Source organism: Manduca sexta, chromosome 18 (genome assembly GCF_014839805.1).
Source record: "Manduca sexta isolate Smith_Timp_Sample1 chromosome 18, JHU_Msex_v1.0, whole genome shotgun sequence".
Taxonomy (NCBI): Eukaryota; Metazoa; Arthropoda; class Insecta; order Lepidoptera; family Sphingidae; genus Manduca; species Manduca sexta.
The window spans coordinates 11,978,754-12,005,391 of NC_051132.1; the positions used below are offsets into that span (position 1 = coordinate 11,978,754).

The 26,638-nt window shown below is 38.8% G+C and overlaps 1 protein-coding gene across 10 annotated transcripts in view; it reads left to right on the plus strand.

Annotated features, from left to right (window-relative positions):
- The window catches only part of LOC115441589 (bromodomain adjacent to zinc finger domain protein 2B), an 87,064-nt gene that overhangs the window by 53,878 nt on the left and 6,548 nt on the right, over positions 1-26,638 (plus strand). For 2 of the 10 annotated variants that reach the window (XM_030166440.2, XM_030166441.2), the window contains exons 5-46: positions 850-1,024; positions 1,633-1,721; positions 2,798-2,950; positions 3,325-3,458; positions 4,007-4,104; positions 4,258-4,275; positions 4,411-4,495; positions 4,659-4,781; positions 5,404-5,521; positions 5,896-5,991; positions 7,554-7,676; positions 8,656-8,739; positions 9,059-9,163; positions 9,438-9,595; positions 9,959-10,097; positions 10,329-10,453; positions 10,836-10,975; positions 11,329-11,470; positions 11,804-11,890; positions 12,633-13,322; positions 14,461-14,526; positions 15,060-15,104; positions 15,202-15,219; positions 16,347-16,516; positions 16,806-16,954; positions 17,147-17,263; positions 17,572-17,718; positions 17,997-18,137; positions 18,469-18,646; positions 18,923-19,071; positions 19,490-19,791; positions 19,906-20,039; positions 20,396-20,547; positions 20,835-21,029; positions 21,242-21,978; positions 22,139-22,383; positions 22,738-22,867; positions 24,022-24,177; positions 24,330-24,532; positions 25,556-25,653; positions 26,105-26,241; positions 26,504-26,625. In XM_030166440.2, the coding sequence (XP_030022300.1) occupies positions 850-1,024; positions 1,633-1,721; positions 2,798-2,950; positions 3,325-3,458; positions 4,007-4,104; positions 4,258-4,275; positions 4,411-4,495; positions 4,659-4,781; positions 5,404-5,521; positions 5,896-5,991; positions 7,554-7,676; positions 8,656-8,739; positions 9,059-9,163; positions 9,438-9,595; positions 9,959-10,097; positions 10,329-10,453; positions 10,836-10,975; positions 11,329-11,470; positions 11,804-11,890; positions 12,633-13,322; positions 14,461-14,526; positions 15,060-15,104; positions 15,202-15,219; positions 16,347-16,516; positions 16,806-16,954; positions 17,147-17,263; positions 17,572-17,718; positions 17,997-18,137; positions 18,469-18,646; positions 18,923-19,071; positions 19,490-19,791; positions 19,906-20,039; positions 20,396-20,547; positions 20,835-21,029; positions 21,242-21,978; positions 22,139-22,383; positions 22,738-22,867; positions 24,022-24,177; positions 24,330-24,532; positions 25,556-25,653; positions 26,105-26,241; positions 26,504-26,625 (6,673 nt within the window). Of the gene's footprint in view, positions 1-849; positions 1,025-1,632; positions 1,722-2,797; positions 2,951-3,324; positions 3,459-4,006; positions 4,105-4,257; positions 4,276-4,410; positions 4,496-4,658; positions 4,788-5,403; positions 5,522-5,895; positions 5,992-6,614; positions 6,693-7,553; positions 7,677-8,655; positions 8,740-9,058; positions 9,164-9,437; positions 9,596-9,958; positions 10,098-10,328; positions 10,454-10,835; positions 10,976-11,328; positions 11,471-11,803; positions 11,891-12,632; positions 13,323-14,460; positions 14,527-15,059; positions 15,105-15,201; positions 15,220-16,346; positions 16,517-16,805; positions 16,955-17,146; positions 17,264-17,571; positions 17,719-17,996; positions 18,138-18,468; positions 18,647-18,922; positions 19,072-19,489; positions 19,792-19,905; positions 20,040-20,395; positions 20,548-20,834; positions 21,030-21,241; positions 21,979-22,135; positions 22,384-22,737; positions 22,868-24,021; positions 24,178-24,329; positions 24,533-25,555; positions 25,654-26,104; positions 26,242-26,503; positions 26,626-26,638 lie in introns of all 10 variants that reach the window. The other 8 variants (XM_030166437.2, XM_030166436.2, XM_030166439.2 and 5 more) reach the window with 8 other exon arrangements.

Below are 26,638 nucleotides of genomic sequence, written 5' to 3' on the forward strand. Positions count from 1 at the left end.
ACGTTGGATACAATACAAATATCGATTTATACGTACTACTCATTATGCTATAATTTAGCCCTCCTATAGTCTTACTACTTTCGCCCTTCTACGTCTCTTTTAATCCATATATAAAACAACAGTTCTTACGCAAAATGCTGCTAATTTTAAACCGGCCATGATATTAGGGATTATTAAAGTAATGTGATATATCGCTCATCCTGTAACGAGATGGCAAATATTAATTGATATTACAAGCAATTAATGTCCATGGTTCTCTTCAAAAGTCCATAAAATTATTAGAATATAGTACTGTAATCGTTTTGGGAAAATAAGAAATTTATACAAAATCTTGTAATTATCTAAAGTAATGTGGCGTAATCTTGGTTTATTAAATTCGTTTAAGGCTCAAAGGCCGTAGCGTAATTTAACTTAATCAGGCCGCTTTGATAGCAATCCCTTGAGTATATAACATCGAGGCTTATTAAGCTAAGTATATTAATCAGCTTATTAACTGCCTCCAAGAAGATCTATGGTTAAATTATATGAAAGATTTCTTTATTTCGATTCTCTGTTATTGTACATCATAATGCTGTTATAATACTACCGGGCCTGTATTATATACTGCCCATTGATGCGCACGGGCCTCCTCGCGAAATTAGGCTTTAGTCCACCAGGCCTAGTGGGGTAATAATAATACTAGCACTGTGCAGTCTGTGTAAGGACACTGCATGTGAGCCCCAACCGAAAAACATTATATCATAATCAAATTCAAATTAAAACTATATTATTCAGTCCGATTCGTCCGTAGTGGTAACTCTGAGATCAGTCCATTACCCCAGTACCAATACCCATTATTGTGTATTGCAGGTGCAGCATGGTGGTCGATGGCATCGCACCTAGCGGCGCAGGACTACCTGGCGCGGCTGCAGGCGTCGGGGCTGAACTTCCCTCCGCTAGCTGATCCGTACGCGGCGCTCTCCGCGCTCTCCAGCGGCTCGCTGAAACAGAACAAGCCCGTCAAACCGCCCGGGAGGAATGACAGGTAGGTGGTCACGTTGGGTGGAAACTGGACAAAGTACTGTAGGACATCCGTATCCGTCCGGAAAGTAGCCAAGGTGTAAACGCCATACTGTCCTACGTCTCGGGTAACAATACTCAATCTGGCTGACGTTTCATATAGTAGTGGCGAAGAGTCCATATGACTCGATTCCTGCCGGCTTTCCTTTATGTAGAATTATTGTAGAATCTAATTATCATCAGAACGATTTGCAGAGCGCGTTTATGCGTATTGGTACCTATATGTTGTTTCGAGTTTCCTTTCGGAAAATATCACCATTCGCCACTGCTATCTAGTGTCGTGGAATTACTTTGCCGTACCATCTGCGTACACAATATTACAATAGCATTTCATTCAGATATGTATTATAAATTATCACGTCCACAGCATCAGCCATAGCTTGCCTGGCATTTATGTTGAACTGGAACTTTTACATTAAAAGATGCACGTTGTCTGAACCCCTGTTTCGTATTTTTCCTCTTTATTTTTGTACCTTGGTTATAAATGTTTCTGCGCTTCCTAGTTTATATTGTACATTTTTTTTTCTTTCTTTGTATGATAAAAATCGCTTATAAAAAATAATGTGCCCTCAGGTCTGGTCGCGGCAGCTCGTCTTCAAGCGCCTCGAACAAGGAGAAGAGTCCATCCACGAGCACCGCCTCGCCGAGCATGAGTGAGTGGGGCACGTATCCGCTTGGCTTATTACCAGCTTACTAACTAACTAACAATATACCATAGCGCATCCAAGTGGGATCGGTTGTACATCGCATTAGTTTCAACTGTTATGGTGTTATAATATATGTATCAATAAAAAAAAAAATCTAGTTGATTTATAATGATTTCTTATGTTTACGCGAAAGTTAGACATTTAAATTAAACTAATTTTCGGATTCTATCGCGGTTTTTTGTATTTTATTTTTCTCCCTACGTTTCGAAGACATTGCAGCCGTTATGGTCACGGGTGAGTCCCCTCCGTGACCGTGAAGGCTGCAAAATCTTCGAAATGTCGGGAGAAAAATAAGATACACAAAACCGCGATAGAATCCGAAAATTAGTTTAATTTCAATGACTAGTTGATTTAGTTACTCCTCTTAATCGAAAGATGATGGGATGGGTTAGCCCTCTGACTCAAAAACCTAGCACATGATGCCATTAATAAGTTTATCAGTAGTTTTAATAAGAGTATCAGGAATTACTCTGTGGTCTCATATCTAGCTTAGATAATCTAGTGCCGCTCAATATTCTATAATCCTTAGAAATCATAAATACCTACTATGTTATAGTTATTAAGTTAAATTAGCAATAGCGATAGCTTTTGATTTTAGAATGCAATGCGGTGTTTTTACTGCTTCTGATATTAGATTTAGGTTATAAAGATTAGATGGTATATTAGCTTTCGAATATTAAAAATATTAATACTCATTCTACTTATTGTGATTATTCAACATTACTCCAGCATAGAATCAATAACAACCATACATAGAACTACCACCTACAAACTACTAAGAAGCATTACCGGTGGCTTGCAGAATTTATCTGTAGTTCACACCGACGGTGATGCACGAAAAAGCCAGATTTGTATCTATGGTCAACGCAGTACGCACATTATAAAATTTAAACTAGTGGAGCTATGATGTTGAAATTTAGCATACCACTTCCTTATGTAACGTAGGCGAGCATTAAGAAGAATTTTTTGTAAATCTCCTAAGGATTACAGCAACTAGAGTGCAAAGTAATTGATAAAATATTTAATTTCAGGATCGTCGTACGGTTTCCCGAAGACGTCGTCTCCTTCGACGATGCACTCCCAGGGCTCGATGTCAAGCCTGGCGTCTCTCAACAGCCTGGTGTCCGCGCCGCATCAGTCTAAAAGCACGCCGAAACAGTCGACACCGCCTTCTTCGCAGAGCAGTTAGTACACTTGTTCTATTCATTTATATTTTATTTAAGTCGTAAAATTTTTCGTATCTGTTACTTATTATTGAAAAAGTAAAAATAATATTTGGAATACGCGAGGAATGCTTTATATTCTTGTATACTATAATTATATTATTTCTTAGAGCTGTAACTATGTGTAATGTAGCGTAATGAATACCGGACTACCTAACTAGCGTTTGACGAACTGTTGAACAGTATTTTCATAACTTGTAACGTTTGCTTATCGTTTTTCACGATCCACGCCGGGTAAAGTAACCGTTACTCTGCCTTGATCGTGAAAAAGGCTTGATTCCTGAATAAAAGTTTGTATGTGTGGTATTTGATGGACTACATGATGGTATGTGCAGGGAAGTCGTCGAGCGGGTCGTGCGGCAAGGGCAAGGAGCGCGAGCTGGCGCTGCTGCGCGGCGACCTCATGCTGGCGCAGGCCGCCGCGCACGGCGCCTACCACGCCGCCGTCGCCGCCGCCGCCAAGGGCAAGGTCCGCCGCCCACACTAACCATACATCTGCCCGATACACGACTCCTGACATCTAGAGTGTCTCTGCCTAATTCATGTTATAACTCAGACCGATACATTGGACGTAGAATTGGTCTAGATTATCTAAACTTTATTACTTAAAAATCCAACTGTCATTACTAGCAGCAAATTTAACTAAGCAGTAAGCGAAGAAGCCCTGCATAGAACTTTGTTTTGTCGAGTAGTAACTGGGTATATACCTGTCAAGTGATACACTCCCTATACCAAGCGTATTGCCACAACACAATACCAATAAAACAATTAGGGCTGATTTTTCAATCATCAGATAAAAGTTATTCTTCATGTGAAATACGCCATGAACAAATTAAAATGAACAGATGTATGAATAATACTGTTAATTTGCCTTCAATTTTATGTTCAGTCAGAATTGAACTTATTATTAGATAGATAACTTTTATATGTCAATTAAAAAATCTGCCTTAAAAAGTGTACAAATATTATTAAAAAAAACTGTTCTCAATACCCAACATACCTGTGTTTTTCCCGCAGAATATGTCCCCGCTGTACCCGTTTGGCATGCCAGGCTCCGAGAAGGATCGGCATTCGGGCATCGACTCGCTCACTGGCCTTCCACACACTATTCTTAGGTAAACATTGATTTTATGTGAAACTGTTTGTTCGACCAAAATTATATTAAAAAATTATGATTACATTGTGATTCTTGCTTGAATGCTGTTTAGGATGTAAATTTTTTATTTGTTTTTCATAATGATAAATTAAAATTCATTATTTTGATTTAGTGCTGCATTGGAAGGAGGGTGAGTGAATGTTTTTTTTATATTCCCTTTAATTTTGAACATTTTGTCATATTTGCAATTTGACACAGTGAAGAAAAATTTAGCCAAAGCAAAATTGGGGTCGACTTTTGTATTAAAAATAAGTTTTTTTTTCAGTGATCCGTCATCGGTGCTAGGCGGTGTGAGACTACCGCCCGATACTGAAATTATCAAATACACCTCATCACTAGCGGGGCCTAAGGTAATTACAATGATTCCCTTAACAGGGTTTAATTGTATTGACTTATTAATTTTAAATTATACTAAACAATGAATCAGTAATTAACAAATAATAAACCATTAAAATGCCATTTTTGATGTCATAAGCCGAACAAGTCTAAGTTGTCGCCCAATATTGTGCGCAGGCGCCGCCCGGTTCCACAAACAGGGGTCGCAAGAAGACGATATCACTGGACCCGCCGCAGGTGTCGGTGCATCCCTCCTCCGCGGACAGGAGCACGCCGCTGCCCAGCAAGAGGGCAAAAGTGGTGAGGGTTTGTATTTATTAATAGCACTGCAATATAAGCTCACGTCTTGATCCATCAATGGGTAGGCAAGGTGTTAATACATACATACATAACATCACGCATTTTATCCCCGAAGGGGTATGCAGAGGCGCAACTAGGGCACCCACTTTTCGCCAAGTATGTGTTCCGTCCCATGATGTGATAGGGGGCGAGCCTATCGCCATATCGGGCACAAATTCCAGACTCCGGGCTGATACTGAGCAGAAAAACCCAAATATCACCAAGTTGTTAATAAATAGCCTTTTATCCATCTCGTGCGAGAGCATAACCTAAATCTTTGCTATGGTCTGGTTATTTATGCAACATTCCAAAGTCTGCGCCCTTTAGGGCACCGCTTGTACCGCTCTAGCTATAAGGCGCTGGGTAAGCATCTGGTAGAGACTTACTGCCGATTTCAATAATCTACCTCATCCGCTAACAAACCTTTAATGAAAGTGATAGAATTTGAGCTTGTACGATGCCTAGGATACAAATCAATTTAACTTCAGACATCATGTTTGCTTTTCTTATCAACAAAATATATTTCGTCGTTTCGTTGCTAATGTCTATATGATAAGTATGTATAATTTAATTAAATGTACAGGATGAGTATGGCAACTCTCGTTCGTCAGTGGAGGTGATCCGACTTCCCAACAAGCCGGACAGGTCCGGGCATAACTCCGTGTCGGGCACGCCGCCTCCCAACCTGTCCGACTATGCCGGTAAGTTATTGTTACTTATTAAGAGGCCCAGACCAGCAAAAGCGCGTGCTAATCGTATATAGCTATCTGTTTGAAATTCATAATATACTAGGTGTTGTTCGCGGCTTCGCCCGATTGAAGCGCCGTTCTCGTTATAAAGGTCCCAGTGAAGTGATTCACAGCGCCAATCATTAAAAAAAAACATTTTTTTCATGAGAGCAAATTACCGCGATAAAAAGCAGCTTATGTGTTAATCCAGGATATGATTTAAATCCGTTGTCGTTTCTGCGTTTACTTTTAATAAACTTCCAAATACCCAAACATTTCCATAAATGTTCGCATTTATAGTATCAGTTAGATGTGAAAAAATGATTAAACACATTTCTGTCCGTCAGGCATATCGCGGGAGCTGTTACAAACAATAGCTAGTCAGAGCGGGGTGAGTCTCGCCGCGCTGGAGAGACAGCTCGCAGGATCCACTGCCTCTGCAGGTACACATTTACACATCCTCCTATGCTTTTAACGAATGTGCGACAACATTCAAGTATAACTTATATGATATAAATGAAATATAATATTCGGTGATATGGCCTTACTTATGGTTACTATGTTTATTACGTAAAAGCTACGACACAAAAAAAAAACAAATACTATATTGATATTGGTGATATAAAAATAATACATAAATTTCGTGGTTTATCTTAAGTCTACGAAAGGTATATAGTATACTCTAACCCCCTTATTCATAGACTTTATTTATTTAATGATGGAGCATTGCTGTGATATCAAGCCTGTTTCTCAGTGCTGACGGCATGGCAGCCTTCGCAGTGCGTAGACATATGTAGGACGGTTGTGGTTGGCTAATATTGAGATCCAACTTTAATCTAGTTGGCTTTGAGATAAACAAAGCTGAGAAACAGACTTGTTATCACAGCAGTTCTCCATCCTTAGATAAATAATGTTTATGAATTAGGAGGTAAGAGACTATGATGTGTCTGCGTATACGAAAGACACATAACAGTTTAAGATCAAAGTCCTATAATGTGCCTCCTCCCAAAGCTACAAATAAACAGATGGAATGTATAAATTTCATTATAAAGACTAATTTACGCAGAGGAAAACCGGCTCAGTGCGGGTAGTACTCGCGAGCCGAGCCATTCCTACTCGCGTTCATATCGCTCGAGGCATAAATGTACGTATGAATCCACTTATCAAGTTGAGGAGACTATGTAGAGAGACACAATATATTACAAAGAAACCTACACTAGTCGCTTGTCATGTCCATCGCTGTTGTGTATTGTTGAATTCACATTATTTATACGCACGGTTAAAAGTAAATCAGTTAATATTTTCCACACTAAGGCTGGCTTGCACGAACTCTAAATATGATTAACGCTAAATGTGTTTTAATCATTGTGCTCTTGTGGCAGTACAATCAATGCATACACCGCCATCTCGTCAACATCTCCGGAACTACAGGATGATCGATGCGTTGACACAACTGTAGTGATAACACACAGCAATCATGTTAGATGGCGACAGACGATCCTGGATTACACTTGCACAATTTCAGCAACGCGTTGCATATAATATAGCACCTCCGAATAGAAACCGTTGGAGGGGCCGCGGCTGGTCACAAGCAACATCTGTCTGACTGGGACTCGTCCCCTTTCATAGAGGAACGAAACCATCTGTTCCTCTACAGCGGTGTCTACATTTATGCTACTAAACTGTCTTCGTCAACTCTTAACAAAAGACAGTGACAGCACAAAGTTTTAAGTGTGTTCAGCGCTAAACATGTTTACTTGTGTAAGCCAGCCTAAATCATCTTTATACATAATATTCGACGCAGTTTCAATTGGTCCGATAGCTGTTATAGTCCCTGATAGAAATAAAGACATTGTGGTACAGAACAATGCGTGGTTGTTGGGAGCACCTACATAATATACTTATATGTTTATTACTCAGGCAATATCGATTTACATTTAACCTCATAAACTAATCCGTGTTTTCCAATACGTTCAATGGCGAGTAACTGCATTGTTGATGATAGACTCCGGCATGAACCTGAGCGGCAAGTCGCTGGCGAGCGGCGAGGAGAGTCCGCTGGACCTCGGACTGAAGGCAGCCGTCGACGACGACGCGCCGCTCAACCTCTCGCTCAAACCCACACCGCGTGAGTACACTTTCAAATACTTTAAGGAATGTTGCTGCATTCTATCCCGTCTCTGTGCTTTTTAGAGCTTAATACTGAAGCACTAGTAGAAGTCGGTCTTATAAAGTGCGACTGAGATTGGTGCTTTTCATATTAATGGGCAATTATGAAGTTAGATTTATAATAGTAGGTTCATATACAGTATCCAATATAAAATGTGACGTATGAAAGTGTCTGTGGCCGCCCATTGAATGTAATGCTTCAAAGTGCCTATATAATATTTGATAGCATCTAAATATATGAGTACCGGCTTTAGGAGAGCGGGCTAGTCGGCAAATACTAGAGAGGGCGCCTAGTTTGAGCTGGTACAGACTGTAAAATAGCGGTTGCTTGCAAACAAACATAGTATAGGGACCCAAAAGGGAAAAAGATGCGCCGAAATTCTATCGCCCATGGCGCCCAGGTACCTAAGGCCGGCACTGACTAAAGCCAAAAAACTCATTCCACTATTGCAATTCTGATAAAATATTGTTGCACTTTTTTTCCTCATCTTCAGTATCGATATAGCAACCTGCCACTCGAACTTGGATGTGACGTCCTTATCGACTGCACTTCAAGTGATGACTCTGACATATATGTATGTACTAATAAAGTTATTATGATAACTTCAAAGTACATAACCAAACTTATAGAAAATAATACGGTCAGCTATAACATATACTGATTGCTTCGCTGGTTCTGGTTCTAGTTGTATTGCGAGCGAAGTATGGTACAGCAGTACTCTGGTTCGAATCCCGGCTTAGGCAGAGACACGGGTGTTTCTTCTCAGTATCAGCCCTGAGTATGGAATTTGTGCCCGATATATCAATTGGCTCGCTTCCTACATCATGGGACGGAATATGTTCGGGAAAAATTGGCGCACTAGTTGTGCCTCTGCCTACCCGTTAGGAGAGAGAAGGCTTTAGTTTTTGCGTTCTATAATATGTTGTTTTGTCGACAGCGAGTAATCAAGCATCGGACGCGTTGTCGCGGCTGACGTCTCTCAGCAGTTCACTCAGCGCGTCCTCCCAAAACGAAAGGATATGTAAGAATTAGAGCAAATACGTAGTAGGCAGTCGATTAGTTGTAGATTATGGTGTTTGGGTGTGATTTATCGTAGACCTGGATGATATTTTCAATAGCATAACAGGAATTGAAAAATATAATGATTTACATATATTAATATCTGATTAAGGATGCATGGTTACGTAAAGTAAATTCAGAGCAAGCCCTGCAATTATCACTCTACTTTCCCTTTACAATTCAAGGCATCAGTCTACGATAGTCACATTAAAAACGTGTGGTAGAAGGTGAGAGTGTCGAGGATGTTTTTTTATCACGTTTTGTTAAATATTTGTACGTAGCTCGTCGCAAACCAGGTGCAAAGCCGCGTCGCGTGGTGCCCGAGCTCAACTCACACGTCGCGGACTCGCCGAGACCCAAGTCCAGCGGCAGCGAGGATAGCGAATGTGAGTTATGGACAATACTTCACTGTTTCATATAAATTAATTATGTGCAAGTCGCTTGTTTAATGGTCACTTCATTTTAGTGTTGTTTGGTAGATAATTCATAGACAAATGGAAGTGTTTAGTTTCTTTATTCGTTGTCAAATTAACAAAAAGGTGTGAGAGAAAGAAACGTGCATTTGTATTGTAAATGAGTCTTGATTTAATCACAAATAGACCAACAAAAACCTAACAACCAACCATTATACATGATGCTTACGAAGAATGATTGTTGCAGCAATAGCGGGGTGGCCGGCGCGTGAGTCGCGCCCGCGCAACCTCGGCCGCGGCGTCAGCAAGCCCAAGAAGAACACCGTCGCCTCACTGCTCGCGCAGTCCCGCGCCCTGGGGCTCCGGCCCTCGCTGCCGCACCACCTGCTGCCTGATACAGACCTCGTCAGTACACCACACTACTAGTCATATTTTATAGAGGAAAGCCTATAACTGTGCGTCATTCGTAATGCAAAAACAACGGGTACCTTTTCCACAACAATGATTTGTTGTTGGTCGAGATGGACTTGTCAAAATCAGCCTGCATCCAGCGTGTCCCTGCGAACGTTATCATAAATCGGCCATGAGATACCGATAATTCTCCAGTAATATAAAATAGGCTTTGGTTACGCTATTTGAATCTGCTATGACTTGATGAATAGAACTTTTGCAGTTAAAACTTATGCCGTAATTGTCGCAGTTTGAAGCACTTGAGACTCAGTGTAATTTGTTTGCGCTGTGCATACCTGTAACTGAATGTTGTGTCAGGAGAAGCTGAAGGCGCTGCTGGGCGAGGCGGCGAGCACGGACTCGGAGTGTCCGTCGGACAGCTGCCCGTCCGACTCCGACGCCAGCGACACGGGGCGCCGCTCGCACGACTCGCAGCTGCGCCTGCCGCTCGCGCTCGGTAACCACTCACACACTTGTACCTCACTTCATACATAATATATAACATACTCATACCAAACTTCATGCTCGATCTGATGTTGATTACTTTACCCAATACTCGGCTCTATGAATGTTGTCTTTTATCCATTCGTGGCTAACTTTCGGTCCGTCATAGTCATATTCAAAACAACAGTTACAAGTTTCTCGTCTTCTATGTAACTATCCCATTAAATATTTTTTTATCATCTAGGTTGGAAACGGGTGACAGTGATCAAAGGTCTGTCGCGTAACTGCAGCATCAAGGGCGACGTGACGTACGCGCCGCCCGAGCCGCATGCTAACATCAAGGTCAAGTCCATGCAGGAGTTGCAGGCGGTATGTTCGCACTTCAAACTATTTTTTCTTCAGTATGATACTGTTTGTATTTGTGGATAGTAAACAAGGCTTTTAAATTTGTATCTTAAAATGTTATAAAGTACATTTCGTGCAGTTTAAACATCCTCCTAAAAACAAATACAAAGAACTGAATAAATAATCACCATCTAACGTCAGGTATAGACCATGCGAACGAATGTTAATAAGCGACGGCGTACGAGTGTATGTGGATGATTCACTGAAGGTAAATGTACATTCGTTCATTCGTTCACGTTATGGTATTCGATGTAAGGCGTTAAGCATTTTAAATTAACAATATTCTCAACTATGTTCTTTGTGGAAAGTTATACATGATTGTTTAACATAATATATTCTTGTTTAGTTCCTGGATGCGAACCCGTGCCCGCCGCTGTGTCCTGACAACTTCAGTTTCAGCGCTCGTACTATACTAGGCGAGTATGTACAGCCGTGCGCGGAAGTCGCCGACCCGCTCGTCTTTAACGAAACCGAGATCACTAAAAGGTATGATTTTTTTTTTTAAAAGCCTATGCTTAAATCTAGACATATATTCTATCAATATGTTATTCACAGTCTATTATAGTAATAATTTTAAATATTTACTCAATAAAAAAATAAGTTAGTAAACCTTTAAATCGAATGAAATAATGCTTGACAAAATATGTATGACAGTTTATGTGCTGTCACTGATGACTAGACTGCAAACGAGGAGGGAGATAGCCTGATGTTTCCACCAAGACTCCATATACAAATAATTTAAATATGAATTGGGGTTTCTATAAGAAATGTAATTTGAATTGTATTTATTGTTGTACATACGTTACATTCCCCATAAAGTATAAGCGTGGTTGTGTCAGGCTGGAGGAGGCGCGCGCGCTGGTGAGCGCGTGCGGCAGCCGGCCCGCGCCGCCGCCCGTGGACCGCCGCATCGAGCTCGCGCGCCTGCAGCAGGCCGCGCGCGACGCGCGCCGCGACCACCACCACCGCTCGCGCGACCAGGTAACCACCACCACCACCACCACCACCACCACCGATACCACTTACTTACAAGCGCAGGAGTGACCATGTAGAGGACGTATGCATGCACATAATCTATACAAGGTAATGTAGCCTAAGCTATTTATGGTAGTGCGAAGTTGAAAATCATTTTGGATGGTATCAATCCGAATCGCTTCGCAGTTTCATATTTAGATTTTCGATAAAGAATACAGATTCGGTGTAAGTAGGCTTTTGAATTGTTTTAATGTTTTTGTTGCTAATAATCTCAGTGTAAAGTAGATTATTTTTATTTAGCTTTTTGTTTGTCTACCTAAACCAGCATTTTATTCACAGGCCCGTCTAGTCAGAGAGCTAGAGAAATCCGAGAAAGCAGAAATGGTTAAAAGGGAAAAGGAGGCCAGGAGTCAGCAACTATTAGAGGTAATTTTGTATTTCCTTCCCTGGGGTCATGTTATGTTTCGGTCTGAATGTCGTATAGTATTGGGGTTTTTAACTTATTGTATCGTCATTTTGTGTTATAGTACATAAACTAGTGACTATACTAGTAAAGTTCTCATTTTGAAAATAATATCGCATTTTTGTAAATTTATTTTTTGTGATGGCAAACAAATATTTCTATAATTATTTTTAACATGGGAACTAGTGGTTTTATCAAACAGAATTTGCTTTGTATTATATCTTAACTTTTATATTAATATTTTTTAAGACCCCAGTCTAACTCAAAATACTTACGAATATTGAAGTTAGATAGCTTATATTTACTTTGTTTCTGTTTGATAATACTTTTTATCTTCGTATCTGTTTTAAACAATGTGCTTGTGTTTGTTTTTTTATTATTTTTATTATCAATTTGATGCTTGGCAACATTGTGCTCACAACCGTATGTAGCTCTCTATAAAAAAAGCAAAAAGGATCGAGGGTTGCCAGCGTACGATGACTTTTTGCTTTTCGTAGATAGCCGTGGAATCTTAGCTTATAGTTGGTAGACTAGCTGTGTGTCTTAGATGTGTACTTTATACTTCTATATGTATTTATGTACTTATATTTCACTCTGGGTCACTATGTACTTACAAAACAAATGAACTTGACAATGTTGTCAACAATCCAATTGATAATAAACGTGTTAAAGACGAGAAAATTAACAAACAAACATTCGAAACAGCATATCAACAAGAACAGAACGCAACTGACCATAGAGCCACTGCCTTCCGTACCGAAAAGTGAGGAATGGAAAATACCAGAGATTGTGATGGGGCCGGCGACGAAAACGCACAGGGACAGGACCATGCCTCCTATCAGCCTCTCGCTCATACCCGTCAGCGGGCCCAAGGACCAGTCGCCCATACGGAACCTCCTCGATCAGCCGTGGAAAGGCGACGTCGAGGAGTACAACGCGTTAGATAAAATGAAAGACTTCGCTGAGAAAGCGGCCTTCGACCTACCAAAACGCAAAGAGAAGTACGACTTTACGTTAATGAAGGCGGCTGAAAAGAAAAAGGCGCCTGACAAAGAGAATAACTTAGAGAAACTAATCGAATCGTACTCGAGAATTACAGAGTTCATTAACGGCTGTGATTGGTCCAAACTGCCCGCTGACAAAAAGACTGAGGACCCTAAAGCGTTGGAGCAGAAGTATTTAAACGCCAAGAATGAATTTATGTCTCAAAATTTGAGTCTAATGCCTAAAGACAATCCTAAGTCAGTGCTCAAGGAAGTCATCGACTTGAGCGAGGATGACGAAAACATTTTAACCGACATAATGTCGAAAAAGATAAACAAAGGAACGTTTAGTGTTGGAAAAGACGGCGCTCTGTCGATATCGGTACATCCTTACGGCAAGGAGTACGGATTGGTACGTTGGCACATGAACTTAACTAACAGTTTTCGGGTTCCATATCGACTAACAGTATGTGGGTTGTCTATGGTTAATGTATGGATTATTTATGTATGTTAATAACAGTGTACATTTATATTATTTAACATTTAATAACTACATTTGACTGGACATGTTTTGGGTAATACAAAAATATCGTTCAAAAATATATCGATAATATGATCGATTGCCTTTCAATTAATTTTAATCATGATCACCATAAAAAGTCTTATCAAAACTATAAATAAATTATAATTACGAAATTATTTTATATTATCATTTAATTCCAATTGAGACAACTCAAATTTAAAATATCTTGTGATATTCGATTTTGAAATATCTACGATCATTTTTAGCTCTCTCTCTATGTGGTCACTTTATCTATTCAAACAGGGAAAACATATTGAAACATAACTTGAGACGGAATAATACGTCCCACATGGAAAGAGCACAATATAAATATATGCATCCATGACAATTCTAAGCTTGTAAATTGTAAATTTTCCTTTGCACTTTTAACAAAATTTTATATGTTGCATTTTACGCATGTTTAATACATAATGCTTCGGTATCAGTGGTTGGTTTGGATTATAAACTTTATTTTAATTCACTTATAGTGACATGAAACGGTTAATTTGAAGTACTTTTAGAGTATTTAAAAGAATAGTGATTTTTTTTATATTGATGTATGTGTTTTGGCTACTATATTATGATGAAAATGGTCCCATAATGAGGTTATCTTTGAGTAGGTATTAAAATATATATTTGAAACTTGTGGCTGTAAGTGAATTCGATGCTTTTTTAATTCTTATGCTTCAGTTAAGAGACAATGCCATTTTTAGACTTATAAAAAAAATTAAGATCATAATATTCCTATGAACCAAAACACTTTTGTTATAGCACTAGTTATATCGTTTTTTTTTAATTGGAGCACCGCAATCGAATATTCCAAAATTAAGTTTAAATTCAATAAAAACTTTTTCAACAGTAGACTTTTTATTGTTTTGTTTGCAAGAATTTTATTAGTTCACATAAATTTATTTAACTTTTGTTTCATGTTCGCTGTTGTATTATGTTTTGCTGTACCGCTTTCGATGTTGTTCGCATTATTATGAAGGCTAAAAAGAGAAAGCAAGAGGAAATGGAGAAACAGAAGATGGAAGACCAGGCTAAGAGACAACAGGTTTGTCATTGAAATTTGTAATTTATTTGAAAAGATTCAGTTACCCTCAAAGCTATGTCAGTTGTTCGTGCATGTGCCGCGAGATGACGTTGTATTTGTGAAGCAATGCGCTTCCACATATATATTGTAATTATGATAATATTATATTCTGTATGCGATTTTTTCAGAGATGAAAACATAAATTTCATTTGTTATTATTGTCAAGTTATATAACACAATCCCTCACTGTACATATTGACCCTATCACATAAAGCTATGATTGTCTTTAATAGCTTTATAGTAATGTATCCATTGGAACATGAATAATTTGTTCTTTGTTAAGTATTCTTCATAAAGAATCTACTCCGGCAGAATATTCTTAAAAAAATTCGCTAACTGCAGACTTTATGAGCCATACATTTCAAACCTTTACTGTCATGGATTATGAATAAAATCTACACTTAAGATCTAATAAACATAATAAACCCAATTAAAAAGAGTTATTCTTAAAGATCAATTAGGTTTGTTTGTTTGATTCAATTCTTTTGTTCCAGGAACGTGAAATAAAACGGCAGCAAGCGCTCCTTCTCAAAGAGCAGGTAATCATATTATATACTGTGTGTTATATATACATGTATGTGTTGTGTGTAACTATATGTGAATGTTTTGTTCCATCATGTCGCGCGCCGGTTGCAGCAAAAATATATAACCGAGGTAAATGTGTGTATATATTATATATCGTATCTATTGCATGAAGTGCATGAATGCGTTCTTACTTGTGACCGATTGAAAGGTATAGATATTCGCCGTGGGCAGTATCATTTCCTAATATTTATAAAGAGGTTTATATAATAAAAAAAACTTGCAGAGGTTGACCTCTAGAAGTCATTTTCACCATGTAAATAATTATAGCAGGTTGACTTCTGCAAATTTTTAAGCTTGCAGGATTTGCAGCGAGTCGCATGCGCATATATTTTTCGAAATATTGTCGCTAATGTAAACGAATCTGGAAGTTCCTATTAATATTATGCTGCGAATACTCGCTAATCTTAACTCAGCTTATGATTTAAATATGTATGCGAGTTGGGTGTATTACTTATTGGAAGATGTGTGATTGGAGTCAGTGGTGTGGCGTGGGTTTTTGTCGGACCTAATTATTAGCGGCCCAGGGCGGAAGAAATAAAAAAAGTAAATTCAACAAATAAGAATTTTGTGCGCCCCTCCCTCCCTAGCCACTGATATACAAAACTAAATAAAATATTAAAATTTACGCATTTTGTCGCTCACCTAAACATGTCGTTTAGTGAGTGCCACGCTCCAAACACGCTACGACATTGATTCAAGTTCTTATATATCTCTTTTTTCTATCAAAAATACTTATTGTACGTATTTATTTAACCATATTGACTTTCTTTGCTTATTTTCTTAGTCATGTGAACTGGTGTGTTCTACAGTTTTTTTTATTTCTATATGTATTAGTTGTTTATTAACTTACGGCAATAATGAAAATGTGATGGGATAACATTTGACTAAGAGCATGAAACTACACAAAATTATAAAAAATAAAGTCATAAATTTAGTAACGTATGTTCTCACTAATATAACACGAGAGTATGCGATTGCTTTTTTACCGACACTATAAAAGAAATGTTCGCCTTACACATCTACTTAGAAAAACTATGCCAAATTGTGATTATTATAGTATTAATAAGAATCTATTACGTCATAAAAACATATTTATATGACATAGATGTGACGTCACCATACGAGAACCTAACCACATTAAGCACAGGGAATAGCTTATTCTTGAAAAGCTTTGTATCAGCTTCATTCCTCTACAGGAACGTGAAAGGAGACGGCAACATACCACATTCATCAGGCAACTAGACTCGAGGAGGAGATGGGAAGAGAGGGAGAGAAAAAAGCACCAGAATTTGCTTGATCGGCTCCTGGTAAAAGAGAAGAAGCTGCAGCAGCGGCGGAAAGAGATGGAACTGTTGTCCGAGTTGAGGTTAGTGCAAGAGTACAATATGAAATCAATATGGAATATTTCTTGTACTACGCTGTATAATGCATGGTCAGCTCCAAATAAATAAAAACGTTGATATCTTCTGTGTATACATATATTTGAGTTCTGACTGTACGTGTTATCGTTTTCACAAAATTAACTAGTTGACCTGGTATTTAGGCACTACCATTAAAGTTTTTTTTTTTAAATAATGTCTTTAAGTGATTTGTAACGTTATTTTTATGAATAAGCGATATAAAATAAAAACTGAACAATTCCTGTTTCCCTGTAGGCGGCCGCAGGAAGATTCAACACTATCAGACCAGAAACCACTGCCAACACTAAACAGGATTCCTGGACTGAAACTGCCCGGACAGGCGATGGCGGACATACTGCAAGTGTACGAATTTATACACAATTTCGGACAAACGCTAGGATTCGGTGAGTGTATACTGATAAAATTATTATTTTATTAAAAAAAAAATATATCATTAACTATATTACAAAAGTGAGCCGTTGGCTTTTAATAATCTTCTAAGTGAATTTGGTAAATTTAACCGCAATATTCTATATTACATTAATCTTAATCTCGAGTAAAGAAATTTCGCGTAACGACGTAAATAATTGTTACAGACATGGACGCGTTACCGACGTTGAACACGTTCCAACTGGCACTCCTGCCCGACTGCAGCACGGACGCCGAAGAGGAACTCATGCAGGTGCTCACACAACTGCTCATCACGGCTATCGGTGAGATATCTTCTAGCTAACATTTTATATCTGGTAGATAGATTAGTTCCACCATGTCATTATATTATTTATTGTGTTATCATTTTTATACAATATAACTGCCCTTAAAAGAAACGTGAAGAAGCAACTAGACAAAAAAAAATTACGAGGCCTTTTCTGATCAACATGTTACATAGATTCTCGCCTACAAAAAGCTGCAGTGCAATATCAGTAATTAGATAAAAAGATGAATTCTTAAATGATTAATAAAACTTAGTTAGTGTAATCTAGCTAGTCGTTTACTTGAAGTCTGCATTGTCTCTCCCCAGAGGACCCCGGTATCCCCCACCCGGGGCGGCACACGACGCTGCTCGGACATGCCATCCGCATGGGAGACATCACGCCACACAACCTGAGCGAAGTTCTGCGCATATACCTCTACGCAAACGCTACTGGCGAAGTGAAGGCGCTTACCGGTACAGTATCTATTATATTGTTTTTAGTATATTTAATTCTTAAATGATAATTGATTAAATTCGGCTACTTTGCATATTTTATTTGTGAACGTAATAAAGCAATATATAGAAAATATAAAAGAAGACTACAATCATAGTCTAAAGCACTACCTATATTTTAAAAATAAACTGAAGTAACACCACGCCATCCTTTGAATGGCGAATATCACCTTGAGATTTACACATCTCATGATAATAACCAGTCTGATGTCTAACTTATTACTCATTTGCTTTATCAGGTTTGACAGCAGAGCGTGAGAGGGAACGTCGAGTGGCCGATCATCACCAGAACGACGCGGAGATGCTACAGACGGCGGCAAGTACGAAGAACGCCGCGTACTACGAGCATCTGCACAGCAATAAGACTTACAAACTAGCAGGTTAGTCACGCATATGGCACCATTGTTAGAGTTTGACGAGTTTGCGAGAAGCATCGGTAACAGTTGGCAACATCTATGAGAAGAGCATCTACGCGAAATTGGCTCTTAGACGGTGAAACCAATATAAACGTTCCACTTACCCCTTCAGTGGCAGTAGCTATAATTTCCCTCCTAGAAACGAAGGAATCTTTGCCTTTTGCTGATAAGTTATGCAGTTTCAGTTATCGATAGTTTAATTGTCTATTTTTAAACGTTAATATTATAATCATCTACAGGTTTTTAGTTTTATGTTTTTAAATAAATAACCCAAAATTATTGCTTGTATGTACAGAGGCGCTGCGTGACAAGCCGTTCCTGGCGCTGAATGCGACGACGAAGGCGCGCATCTTGGCGTTCCTGTGCGACGAGTTGCTGCAGAACAAGGCCGTGCTGCGGCAGGTGGACGGCGCGCTCGACCATCTCAACCAACTGCGCAAGGAGCGGTATCTTATGGACATGAAGATTAGAAAGTAAGGCCATATATACACACATTATAAGCATTGTAAATAATTTTAAAATCATGTAATTTCGTATAATATTTACTATTTTTATGAAATTACATAAATACTTTTGAGGTAATAATAATTACAATAAACGATATAATTAGCAATAAGTTGTTTCAAAAGGATAGTGTAATGCACGCAAAAGTCGTTTGTGGGGTTTTAGATGCGATAGAAATGATACGAGATAGGGAACTAGTAAGCGTGCAGTGTTGGTACTATACGTGTGTGTGTGCGCGTGCGCAGGGTGCGCGTGCTGCACCAGCGCAAGCTGCGCTCGGAGCAGGCGGAGAAGCAGCAGGCGCTGGCGCTGGAGCGCATGCAGCGCCTCGTGGACGAGAGCGCCGCCTCGCTGCACGCCGCCGACCCGCCGCCGCCGCCCGCCAGCGACCAAGGTACACAACGTTATATTACTTCACGAAACAATCCTCTACTTTCCTAGTCGCTCTCCATTGGGCTCCCTCATCTACTACTTATATTAAAAGGTTGTAAAACGAAGCTATGCTACAAAGTTAATAACTCTTCTAACTAGATGCCACCGAGGGGGCGATTTAGTTATGGAATAGACGCTTCGGCCCCCTCTGACACCCACTTGTAAAAAATCAAAAGTATTATTATTGTTAATAAAGATACGAAATTTGTACAAACATTAATAAAGAAAAGCTAGATACCACCAAAGAGCTCTACAGCTGTCTTTATTTCAAAACTTTCCTGATTTTTCTTTTTATTCTTTGTATCTTCAATAGATTTTCAGTACTACCTCATATAAACAAAAATATTGTATAAAATCCGTCCTGTCTATATCTGTCATAGAAAATCCACCAAGTTCAGATAAAGAGGAATCACCCAAAAAATCTGAAAAGGAAGAGTCTCCACATCCAGAAGAGAAACAAGCTCCTGATTTGTCATCACCATACAAAGATAATGCGCCTGACGAAAGTGATAAGGAATTATCTCCCTTAAAGGATCTGTCTAACAGTATTAAAGGCAAGGAGATGATGAACAATAATAAGGACGAATGTTCTCCGGCGGATAATTCCAAGATTGACAAAGACAGTGTCATGGGAGATGATGTACTGAGTGATTTGGAAAGTGAAGGCACACAGCCTGAGGAGGTAAATATGTCTTTTTTTCATATTTGTCTTTATGTTTTTATTTCATCATTAAATTTTATATTATAATTTGTATTTAATTATTTTTTTTATTAATTTCCTGGTATTGTTGTTCAGGATGAAGACAAAAACTTATCAGCAGAGGAATTATCGAGAAAGCTAGAGAAACTATTACGACAATCAGAGCAACAGCAACAACAATTACAAGCCGGGTCTCACGCTCTGAGGGCAACATGCTATGGACAAGATAGGTGAGGAAGATATAATATTTATTAAAGATATATCTACTATTCGTGGCATAGTAATTAGCAAAGTAAAGATATTCCGAATTCAACATGTTTAACTCAACTTACGATATTAATGTGTGACTGAACTGGAAAAATCTGGAGCGTACTGGAGAGTTGAGTCTAAAAGCCAAGGAACCCATAAAATTTCATCACATTCAGATATCTATACATCTCAAGGGCATAGGACGATTCCTATGCCCTTGAGATGTATGAGGTGTGTAGGTCTTTGAGGTGGAAGGACACTGTAATGTCGATACATTACAGTGTCCTTCCACCTCAAAGACCTTACGATACTATAGATAAACTTGCCATTCCCCCAGGTACTGGCGTCGTTACTGGTCTCTCGGGAAGTGCGGCGGTATCTTCGTAGAGAGCATGGAATCTGCGCAGCCAGAGATCATGCAGTACCAACAGACACTCGAGGCCAACGCGCTGCAGGACAAGCAGGACACCTGCAAGAGGAAAAAGAAGAGTGAGTATATTTTATTTCAACATGCAATATAATGAAAAAGACATTTTAAATTTAAAGAAGACGTTTGGTATTATATTTTCAGGTTTTATTAGGAGATTCAGTACAATTAACCAAAATTTTAAACTGGTTTTCATATTTTCAATGACATACTGCGGTTATTTTTGTGCATATCATTCGGTTTTCAATAGACTAGTAAGACACACAATATTCACGCAATTTAAAACTTTGTATATTAAGAATTAACGACAATAAAAAAACAATTGTTATATAAATTTTATTATGTTCAGCTGTAAAAGAAAAGAAAGAGCCAGTACCGGCACCAGAACCGGATAAAACAGAGGAGGCGGAGGCGCAGCAGCAAGAGGAAGCTCTAAAGACACAACTAGAACTCATGAGCATCAAGTCGGAGCTGAACTTGAGCGATCACACGCAGATTATCAAGTACGAGCCCAACGTCAAACACGGCGCTTGTAAAGTCGAAGGTATGGGCGAATTAGGTTTTGATTTTGTTTATCGATATCGACAAATCATATATTGGATTTTTGTGCTTGATATTTTTTTTCGTGAATAAGTACCTTAAAATGGATGTGACCACTTGGATTGTATAATAAAAATTGTTAGATCAACATGATTTTTGAATGTTTAATGCTGATGAATAGTAACTTGTATCCAATGACGACTATCAATTTTACAGGATCTTCAATAAAAATGGAAGAAAAATACATCCAACAAAAACAAAACAACGAAGAGCAAGACATGCTCGATATCGAAGACTCCATCCCTACCGCGTTCTTGGTGCAGAAGCCTACGCATAAGCCAATGTACACGCAGCCCACGGAACCAGCTGACAAGCCTCAAGACATAAAGGTTGAGACCAAAACAGAAATCGTTGAAAAAGAAGAGCCTGAGGAAAGCAAGGACCAACTTGTAAATAATCTCGAAGAACTACGAAAAATGGCGGAAGCTGTATCCTCACAACTCGACGCGGCCAAAAAAGCTGAGGAAAAGCAAGACAAAGAGTGCAAAGAAGTCGAGGAGTTCATGGAACCGGATGCAGCACACGGTTATTTGTACACAAAGATGCTTGAAGGAAAATGGTTTTCGATATTACGCCATGAGACTTCGTTTTTATCAAGCATCAATGAACAGGACAAGGCAGATGTGCCTATGTATTGTGACAATGAACACACTTGCGCGGAAGTCGTTCTTTCCCAAGGGCACAAGTGGGATGTATCAAATAATTTGCATTTGCTAAACGATCCGAGCCTATTTACCTTGAATAGTATGGTGACGAGTGTCCAAGTGCCAACAAACAGTGTGTACGCAGATAGTAGCTTGACCATGTCAGGATTAGATCAGGACATGATGAACGCTAGCTTGAATAAGGACGCAGTGCCCGAAGCTGAACCTGAGGAGGAAAATAAAGAACAGGTATCTATTTATAATTATCTAGATTGTTCTTTATTCTCAACAATGTATCTTTGTAGATTGTAATTCGTAATACTAGATCAGTTAAAACTATTTTTATAGAGTTTAAAGCAATAATAGTGGAAATATTAAAGGATTTTAATAGTTTTATTTTCGTCAGCAGGAAAATGATCTCGAAAAAGAATTACAAGCCGACGCGATCAAGAACGATCTAGCCATTCAGAAGGCGAAAGCCAACAGTCTCACGAGCCTTGGGCTGTTGAACTTCAACGCCTTATCGACGTATGTGACGTGTGACAGCCCGCCGCCTATACACATGTCGCCCGAAGAGTTAGAGCAACTCGAGTACTGCAAGCTGCACGGACTGCCCAAGAAGGTTGAGGGGACCTTCGTGCCTAAAGAATTAAGGTTAGTTTTAGAGACACAACATCATTCAGTTTTGATATCATTAAATTATAAATGTAAAACGTATAACAGGCGGTCATTTTTAGCCGAAAAGAAAGGAGCATTCGATTCGAAGCATATACGTTTTGTCCATTATTCAAATAAATGAACGTTTGCTTTTATTCATAAAGGTTGATAGTTGTAATTTGGATTATTGTGATCGATTTAAAATCAATATTAGTACTCGATTTATCGATATTTGTATTCACCTTATGTGTCTATAATGTGTTTTGATGAACTGAACTGAAATTTGTAATACATATTAGATGGTCAAAATATTTAATGACATTACAATTTTCATGTATTTGATCATCGCAGATACGGTTGGTGGCGAATCACAGATCCAGAACAGTTGAAGGACTTGATGGAGGCCTTACATCCAAGGGGTGTCAGAGAAAGGGAACTGCACACCGCCTTCGCCAACCACCTGCCCACAGTTAACAATAAAGTAAGAATTGTTTGGAATTCAAACTGTGTAAATATTTAGTCGAAAACGATAGTTCACGCACGTGCCGCTAGATGACACTTTGTTAAAGTTGTAATCTGCTTGAAAACTAAAGTTACTGTCATGTCAAAATAATTGTGCAAAGGGCCACAAATTTCCCCCTAAAAAGAAATTTTATGAAATTCCTATGAGTTTATTCCGAATATTTACTTTGATTAACGCTTATATGTTGATATTAAATTGTATGTACTATTTCATATTCGTGAACTAAATGTTAGCCATTTCTACTTGGCAAAAATGCATTCCGCCAATAATTCGTAAGTTTTTAAAATAAAAAGACTCTGATGATTGTGGCCAAAAACGAAAAATGTTTCTTTTCCATGCCTTTTCATTAAAGATGCAGATTGGCATTAGCAATATAAACCAAAATAGGTCACATTGTCAGGTGAGTTACATAACATAAGATCAGTGGCGGTTCTTCCATAATACCAATACGAAACGTTGTTTTAAAGAAACATCAATACAAAATAAAGCCATTTTTTTTTGCTAAAGAAATCAATGTCATTATACTTTTCGCGCTAATCATAAACTCGGATATGACACTGAAAAGGTGATAGTCGACCAAAACCGAGAAAATAATGTCACGTCAATAAATTGGTTTCAATCCACCCTAATCTGTGTACCATCTATTCCATAAAATATTATTGTAATCTAGAAATAAAATCGCGTTTGCACTATTTCTAGCACTTAGAGCCGCCACTACATGTTCAATAAGTTCTGCTATCAGCATAAAACCATTCCTTAGACAAGACTTCCCTTCATTATCATTATCATCATCATCATCAGCCACAAAATTTTTGCTGCCGAACATAGGGCTCCTCCTAACAGTTCCAGACTTTTTTTAGATATCACTTTCCATTCTATCGAAGAGCACCTACACAGTATCACGCCATTATATACTACGTTATTGCTTTGTAGAGAAAGTGCTGAACTATTTAAAAACGAGTTGCCACATTCCCTTCTTGTAATTTACATCATGTGAACATTAATAGGCGATAATTATCACTGCACATTTGCTGATTTTTTTCTGTAGATAATACAGCAAACTTATTATGTATGGGTTTTTAGTAAGCTACAATATTACTTTTTATCTATAGATATACATAGAGAAGGGAGATATCCACAGCACGGAGCTGTCAGTGTCTCACGTGGACCGCGTAATCGCAATGAACGGCGGGTACCCGAGCCCCGACGCACCTGGCTCTTTCTCTGTCTCCACCGCCAGGAGGGTCGACATGCAGATATTGTCTATGGTCAGTATTTATGCTATCTATTAAATAAGGCTACAGTCTCTCTTCATTCAAATTAAAGGTAGTTACTAGTACTATTAAAACTCAATGAAAAGAAAAAACTATTGATTTTACGATATTTGAATGCCTGATGAAACTTGTAAATCGGTTGTCAGGTGGAACAATTGGAGGAGCGCGTGGCGGCGGCGTCGATGCAGGTGAAGGGCTGGCGGCCGTCGCGCGTGGCGCTGCCCGAGGCGGGCGGCGCGGGCGGCGCGGGCGCGGAGATCGTGGCGCGCGCGCGACACAAGCTGGCGGCCGTGGAGGCGCACATCGAGCGCCGATACCTCAAACCGCCTTTGGTACAAAGGTATGCTAGGTAAAGTCCACCTCTCTTTATACGATCACTTGTGCCTTGTGCCTTGTTTGTGGTGGGTAGACGTTTTGTTTTATTGTGTGGTTAGGGTGGGTGTTTGTGTGTCGGTAATTCGACTGCCTCTTGAGGCATATGAAGAAAGTGCCTCTCATTTTATCTACGTATATTTCTAAAACAAATACAAAGAACAATGAGGCATGACATTGTAATTGAATATAAAATAAACTAGTGTTAGTAAAAAAAATATTATGTTAGTAATAAACTTGATATTTTGAAGTTGTTTAAAGTTTGCCGATGTGACGTACATGAGGCAAGATCACGAGGCATGGTGATCAAAGTTGAGGTACACAGACGGTAATGTGTATTTTTAAATAATTATATATTATGATAAAATAATTGTTCTTATATTTTTGACAAAAGGATCTTAATTTGAGCATTGAGTGTGAAATTCGATATACTTTGCAAAACATACAAAATTGGGGATCGGGTTTTTTTTATTTTGGAATTGGCGCTTATTTTGGTGGAGGTTTTATTTTATAGCTGCATGATTTTTTTTATAATTTTTTTGTAATTATAGAATTGGCATTATATGTTTTGTTTTCAAAATTTCATATGATTGGTATTATAAACCCTGTAAAATTATTTAAATTATTTTTTGTCAACAACTGTACGACAGATTACATTATGCACTATCTAAAGTCGTTTTTGTTTTGAAACCATTTTATGTATGTATGTCTTGTACATTTTTACAAAAGGATCTAGTTTAAGCCGGGTCTTTTGTGACTACAGGAATAATCACTAAGACATCATTGCTGTCATGAAATACGACGATGGAATAAGTGTCAAAAAAAACATTTGAGAGAGAATTCTATAACGAAAACAACTTTCAGTTTTCAGGAATCAGGAAACTTTGATTAGTAAACATATTATCAATCTTATTTATTTTATATCATGACGCAATAGACCCGGCTGTAGGAGATACATATCTTCCTATTTCTAACAATATTTGCATTTATTACCCTCCAGCACTACAGAAGCGAATATAGGCGCAGTGTTGCAGGGAGAGCACGGGAACGCGTCCGCACCCTCTCCGCAGAACTCGGACAATGCCAGCGAAGGGAAAGGTATTGGTTGCTAACTTTAATGATGTACAAATATGTTTTATTTTTATATGGTTACAGCAAAATACACCTGATGGTAGGTTGAGTAGGTCCAGATAGAGTGTCGACTAATGAAATGGTTACGCCTCGCCAGTCGAAACAATTATGCCGCCATGTTTAAGACCTGATAACTAGTACCTATCTCTTTCAAATTTTGAGTTTTAAATGCCTTTTAATTTAACTTGATGAATGTTGTCAAGTTTGAAACTTTGCAGTAGGATAACGTAGTTGACGTATCGAATAGGGGGTAGTCAATTACCGTTTGCCAACTGAGCTGTGGAACCTAATTTAAAACAGCGACATCTACAATCTTATAGATGCATTACGTTGCTGGTCAATCTTAAAATAACTTACTCTACTCATAACCATGATTATAATTTAACCCAATCAAGGAAATGACTTCCTCTATTAACAGCGGACAATAAAGGTATAGCCCGTGGGTTGGCGACGTGGCGCGAGGCCGTGGGGCGCTGCACCACGTCGGCGCAACTCGCCATGTTGCTGCAGGCACTCGAGGCCGGCGTGGCGTGGGACAAGAGCATCATGAAGGCTGTGAGTATATGTTTATTACTCAAAGAAATTTTTTTTATCTTAAAAATGACAATAGAGTATGAATTCCTAATGAAGTCCCTCCCTTTTTATAGGGTTACTGTAGTAACATCTCCCTCTATCTGTCTCCGAGTCTTATTTCAATTATTATCTGGAATTCGCGACTTCAGTATGATTTATCAACTACGATGGTTATTTCCGAATGTGACGTAAACTGTACTTATTTGATGACGCTAAATATTTTTATATATGTCTTTGTGTACAGAACTGTCAGTTCTGCTTGAGCGGCGATAACGAGGACCAGTTGCTGCTATGCGATGGGTGCGACAAAGGCTACCACACATATTGCTTCAAGCCGCGGATGGAGAAAATACCTGAGGGAGACTGGTAGCGTTTTTGT